The 6,605-nt window shown below is 49.1% G+C and overlaps 2 protein-coding genes across 2 annotated transcripts; both read right to left on the bottom strand.

Annotated features, from left to right (window-relative positions):
* Positions 1-159: 159 nt before the first annotated feature.
* TEOVI_000825200 (Histone chaperone Rttp106-like, putative) lies at positions 160-1,833 on the bottom strand (the record flags this gene model as incomplete). Its single annotated transcript, XM_067221873.1, has 1 exon — positions 160-1,833. One exon carries the CDS (start codon positions 1,831-1,833, stop codon positions 160-162), a length of 1,674 nt encoding a protein of 557 aa, XP_067077974.1.
* A 1,159-nt stretch (positions 1,834-2,992) lies between these two features.
* On the bottom strand, positions 2,993-6,334 carry TEOVI_000825300 (uncharacterized protein; the record flags this gene model as incomplete). Its single annotated transcript, XM_067221874.1, has 1 exon — positions 2,993-6,334. One exon carries the CDS (start codon positions 6,332-6,334, stop codon positions 2,993-2,995), a length of 3,342 nt encoding a protein of 1,113 aa, XP_067077975.1.
* Positions 6,335-6,605: the final 271 nt, after the last annotated feature.

The following is a 6,605-nucleotide window of genomic DNA, read 5'->3' on the forward strand; positions in this document are numbered from 1 at the left end:
CGACAACAAGAACGGTGACGACAGAGAAAATATGTGTATACTTTAGCCCCCCACACACACACACTTTGGAAATCCAAGTCCACTAAGCGCACACAAAAACGAAGGGGTGCGAGTACATTTATAAAAAAAAATAATTACCATTGCCGTCAGAAGAAGGTGTTAATGATCTTTCTTGTGCTTTTTATGACGGCCATGTTTGTGCTCCTTATCCCTCCTCTTTCCCGACTCATCCCTTTTTGACGATGAGCGCTTCCGCTTCTTTCGGTCCGCCCCATCATCATCATCATCATCATCATCATCGTCGTCGTCGTCGTCATCATCATCATCAAACGAGTCCTCCTCGTCGCTGCTTTCATCATCTTCACCATCGCCACTGTCATCGTCATCATCGCCATCACTGTCCTCGAGTGCCGCACCAGTTCGCACCACTTCCACCTTGCTTTGCAAGTAAGTTAGCAGCGCCTCCTTCTCCGTGATAGGAAGTGAAGCAATAGTGACCTTGTCTGCACCACCTCTTGCACGCTTTCCCAAGTTACCGTAAACTGTCATCTGGAACGTTGTACTCCCGCGTTCCGACTCATCAACTTCAATACGTTGTATATCACCGTACGAAATACGTGTGGCAGGACGGTGAAGGAACAGCAGTGCAGATTGGAGCACATACAAAAGCCCCTCATTGCTTTGATAAAGGCAGCGCAACACAGAATTGCCGTTACGTGTCTGATAATCTTTGTTGTGGCCGCCAAGCGCCTTCACCCCTGCAATGGTCTTCAACACACGAATAAGTAATTCACTCACACGACCCGTTATGGTAGGTGGGAAGGTGTCCCCCTTTGCCGCTTGCTGCTGCGTCGCGTCCTTCGCTGCACTTTGTTTGTGAGGTAGCGAAGAGAGGACGCGGTCGATTTCCTCTTGTGTCTTCAGCTCACAAGACCACGCATGCTGCTCATCAAGAACAAAACCAACGGGACAGGTGATAACGATGTGGTTATACGTTGTTGCGCGCACTTTTACGGGATTTCGAAGTATGACCACAACGTATTGTGGGAAATCGGTATCATCTTCAGCGTCTACACTCTTGTTCGAGGTGTTTCTGCTTGTTGGGATATCGCACAGGTACAGTTGGACAACATCTGTGAGTGGCACCATTGTAACAATGCCCCCATCACCTCCCGCACGCTTCCTTTCCTCCAACAGTAACGTATAGTTAGTTACTATAAGTTTGAAACGCCCAGATGGGAAGGAGAGAGTAAGATCATCAAAGACCGCTATAACACATTCGTCCTCACGGCGGCCACCACCCATTGCCATCAGTGCTTGATCACCGGGTCCAGCACCCATTGCTCCATTCCCTCCTAAAACTCGTCTTTGGTGCTCCCGCAACCGTTCTTGTGCCTCGGCAAGCACTTCGCGACCCGCTTCCTCCGTCCGCTCGTGACCAACACAAACGTTTGGTATAGCGAAGCGAACAGACGTCAGCTCCAGGGAAACGTTGGCACCGGGTACGGCGGTCACCGATGCCTGTGGTTGCAACAAAATGGAAAGATCATTTTTTGTTGTAGCTGTCACACTTGATATAGCGGAAACGGGTATTTGAATGATTGGTTTTTGGGCGGCGTTGGCGGGCGCACCGCTGTTCTGCTGCTGCCTCTTTGGAAGTGAGAGAAGTTTCAGAACGGGTTGGAGAACCGGTTTCTTACCTTCATCCTCTTCTTCCTTCAGTTGTTTCACATCGCTTTGCCCTTTATGCTGATCATCTATCCAACTGAGCTGACCCCAGTTTTCCATTGGTGGTGCGGCCAAAGCCGCTGCAACTCCTGCCAAGCTCGACATGATAATGCACTTGCAGCTGATCACGCACACGACAAAAAACAACAAAACTGCTGTAGAAGTTCTGGTACCGTCTCACCTCAGACTTTTCTTCCCTTCCCTTCCTACAGAAGAGGAAAAAAAAGCAAACACACGCACAAGAAACCTAACCCTACAGTAAATTTTATCTGCTTCTCCGCCTTCCTTATTGTTCCAATCTATCAATACGCAGTGAGTAAATGCCGTCACTTTTTTAACTACAAGAATTCGTCTTGAAAACCTTTAGTTTAACCACGCCCTTCCTCACAAGCAGGTAGCAACACCGAAGACAAAAACGGAGGAGGGGAAACAAAAAAATTATCAACCAGGACGATATCATACGAAGAAACAACTATATTAATAATAATAAGGTGGGGGAAAAAAAAGCATCGGCAACAACCTAAAACCAACAACTTCAACAACGTTACCGTAACCAAGTCGCGGTAATGGCATACGTGAGCAAAGGACCCACATAGCCATCAGAAAGAAGAAAACCAAAAAAGAGACCCCACTTCCTGAGGAGCTCAAAAGTCGGTAGAGCAGCAAGACGATTCCGCCGAGGGAAGAAAAACGTAGGGGGGTGAAGGAGGCACAGTGTAGCAGCCACACAGCGTCCAACAACTTGAGTACAAATGAGGCGAAGCTAAAATTGAGTCCTCATTGTGGTGAACAAAAGGATACGTACTCACAAACACAATTTAAGGCGGAATCAACCGGATCATGGAACAAAAGACGCAAAAATAAACCTTTAGTACAAGAATAAACAAACACACACGCACGGACGCATGCATACGAGACGAGAAGCACTACGATAAAGCAACAGCGAAGAACAGCAAGCTCCGGATCTCATATCGAGATAAATACTCCTCAGCATCGTCACCATCCGGATTATTTCTGGTCGCCAACAATATACACGCATGTATGTAATGCAGAGGCGCACGACCCGTCACCTGCTACACACACACAAACGGCTTTTTTTTTACGAGAAAGGTTCAGAGATCCAGGAAATGAAAACCCTTCGTGGCGTGGCACAACGCCGCTAAATCATCCTACGTCTCGCCTTGTTCTTTTACCACTCTCACTTCTTTCCCCCACCTTGTCACCCTGGGTCTTGTGTCGCCTCAAGGTACATCACCCGGGAAAATCAGTGGCTACAACGGAAAAAAGCAACAGTCGCCACAATGACAGCGGTCAGGACGAAAACGAGACGATACATTAAAGCACAGATGTTGTGCTTAACCTCAAGCAATTCCTGCGAAGTCGTCATTGTGTTCAACAGCACCCATGAAACATCCTCCACTTCACCCAACGGTATATGCAACAACTCGCGAAACAGGTGGCGGATGACGGGATCTCTCCCCTTGATCCGCCGCAGCCACTCGTGCATGGGATGTGATAACCATTCTGTATGAAACCACAACGATGGCCAAAAGAACGAAAACAGAGATGATCGCAACCAAAAGTGACAGCCAAAATCCTCCGACGTGCATTTCCGAAATGCGGCAGCTGACCATGGGTATGAGGAAGCAGGGACAAAGAGGTATTGGTCGTAGCGCCTACCCACATATACAAAAAGTTGCAGAAGCCGCCTCCGAATCTTTACCATATCGCGTTCCTCGGCAGACATTCCATCGTCCTGACCGTCCGTGTTCTCGTCATTAATCACACCTTCTCGTTCCCACCATGAGTCAGTGCCGCCTCTTCCAGCGCTGGTCCACTTCTGCCTTGCATCTCTCTCATGCCACTGATCTTTTTCAGGGTTGTGAGCACTAAAAAACAACTCTAACGCATTCTTCCAGCGCAACTGAACCTCTCGGGATATATACTCCGCATTACGGAGCCGAGCCCGACCATCGTCCGCTGCATCATCGAGTGGATGGCTTTCCCCAGTTTCTTCCTCGCGACCAAGAGCATCTCCTTTTGAACCATACTTCAAATCTTCACCGGGATTCTCCACCGACCCACTGCCCTTCTTTTGACAACCGACTGCTTTGATATTGGGAAGGAATGATGAGTGGATTCCCCGGGGAAACGACGCCACCGCTTCCGCAGAACAAGCAAGTCCATCCTCTCCTTGAGTTTCCTTCCCTTTGCTGTTGTGTGAAGAATACACCGCCTCCCTGGGTGCCGACTCAACTGAACGCGTGTCATGATCCTCTGTACGGTCGGTGTTTCTACGTCCGCTGGCACTATCTAGTGGTGAAGCAATAGGCTTCTCAAGAAAGCACCATTGACCGCGAAACAATGGCATATCATCCATGGCTTTCAGTGTCTCAGCCTCGAGTCGTTCATGGGTGTGATTGCTGTTTGTAATGTTTGTGTTTGTCCTGTTAAGTTGCCACAATACGAGAGTTTGCCAATCCTCCTCGTGCCTGGACCAGTACCTAACCTCCTTGAGAATGTTTCTGAACATCAACCGCGGTGTGCTCGTGTCAACGCCGCTCAATAACTTGTTCTGCGTCGCGAGCAAAAACTCATTCAGTATTTTAGAAATACTCTTGTTTCCCGCCACAGACTGGGGCACCTCATACCCTTCGTTTTTTGACCCGTGGTTGGAAGGATCAGGCTGACCCTTCCACCCCTGCGAGTTATATCCATGACCCCACGAAGATAGTGGCTCCATCTCCAGCAATAGGGAGGCATGGCGACGAAGCGCGATAGTTTTCAAGAGACGGGGCCCTTGTTCTCCCGTTGCCTCCGATCCCACAGTGTCCCCCTGTCCCGCCGATGGTCGGGAAGAGGAAGAAGGAGATGGTGAGGCACCATTAGAGTCCAGTGAGGATGCGAAGGAAACCCCAGTACTTGCTTGCATTAAATTAAGGTATGCCTCGTACTGCGGCATCATTACGACCCCCATGTACTGTAGTAGCACGCCGTCCAATAAGTCGGCGGATGCAACAAGGCTACGTGTGAGTCTGATGCATGTGCGACGTTCCTCCAACTCCTCTTCATCAACATATTCAGTTACACTTTGCCCGTTGGGAAGCCGCTCCACATACCGAACGAATTTCCGTTTTTTATGATGGTGTGCTGCATTCCCGCCACCGCCCAAAATGCCAAAAAACCAGGGGGTCGCACGAGGCACATCGTAAGAATTTTGCTTCACTTTCCCGCCCCCAGTAATAATCCAATGAGCAAAGGATAAGATCTTTTGCACAAGCGATGCAGCACGGTACAAATCATGCTTCACACGAGCCAATGAAAACCTTCTCGTTTGCTGTTGTCGTTGCTGTTCAGTCTCCACTGTGCTCGTTTTCCCGTTTCCATTTTCAATGTCCTCTTCCTTTGCGCCTTCATCAACAGCAGCATTCAATTCACTTAAGGTCACACCCCCCATACCAGTTAGTGGGGATACATCGTTAGGAACCTCCCGTTGCAGGTGCCGCAACCGCAGGGCAGTAAGCTCATGTTGACGGTCAACAAAGCGGCGAGTGAGTTCCTTAACACCCTCTGCTAGATCACTCAACGTTACGTGCACCGGGGCCTCGGAAGTCTGTGACACGGTCCCTCCGTGTTTCTGCTGCTGCTGCCCTTTGCGCCATCGTTGCAAGCTCTCCAGGTCACGAATAACCTTCTCCAATTTTCCCTCGGAAGGAGATTCCCACCGGCCTTCCATACTCGTTACTAATATGAATAGCACCGGCACTATCACTAACAAAAAGCCAATAATCACCTGAAGACCTGAATCTGAAATATAGGCGCTATTCAACGGTAGAAGTCGGCGCAGGAAGGACACAGCCCGACATTTTTGCCTTTTCTCATGCTTAGGTTGTAGTTGCTGATTTTGTTGGCCATAACCCGGAGAATTGTGTTCCCTGTCAGGAGGTCGCGACTTTGTAAGTAGAAACAGCGGGTTACCAGTAGCGTTGGGGGCGAATAGGTTGCTCCGCCGGTCCTCTTCACCCTCACGAGCGGTATGAGCTCCTTGGCGGCTGCGAGACACACCATGTACATAATCACCATCCTCCATGGGAGACCCTGGTGAAGCGGCCGCCGCATCACCGTTGGTTGCACGATCACATTGTACAAATGACGAAGTCCCGACTTGATGCCCATTGCGGGGGCCAGTCGCATTTGTTTTTGCATTTGACATTAGCGCACTGGTAGTATTTGCGTTTTTGTCGGCTCCTACCGGAGCCGAATCATCGTTGGCGTGGTCTGCGGTGCTTGCCGCGTTCCTAAATTTCTGTATTTCCCTCTCGACGACTACGATATCCTCAAAGCCGTAGAAGTACTGCTTGCCATCAATCTGCGGCTTCTGAGAGGGTTGCTGCTTATTCCGGGAGACTTTTATTTCGAGCATGGTAGTGGGCACCTCCTTGAGGTGCTTCGTCGTAACTTTGATGTGTTTTACATATTCCCAGGGGAAATCCACGTTTAATTGTTCACTATTGAATGCTAGGTTATGGAAACTAACGATGAGCCGACCATGATAACCCTGATAAGCGCACGTGAATTCCTCGCGCGATAATTGAGAGGGGCTCATAAGGATAGCCAACAAACCAACGATTTCTTAAATCACGATAGTGTATGAGAACACAACTTATGGTCTGTTACTCCCGTTCAGCGGCCCTGACAAGTATATATGTATGCGTGTTTTTTTGTATATGCACCTCTCCGTGTGTCTTACAAATCTGGTACCCACGCCACCCCACTACCGGAACGAGGCAGTCACAAAAGTCACTAATTAGGCGAAACATAGGAACAGAAGGTAGCCACATAAAAACTGAGTAGAGAGTGACAGAATGTAAAAAAAA

Source organism: Trypanosoma equiperdum, assembly GCF_001457755.1.
Source record: "Trypanosoma equiperdum strain OVI genome assembly, contig: ctg_1511, whole genome shotgun sequence".
NCBI classification, from domain to species: Eukaryota; Euglenozoa; class Kinetoplastea; order Trypanosomatida; family Trypanosomatidae; genus Trypanosoma; species Trypanosoma equiperdum.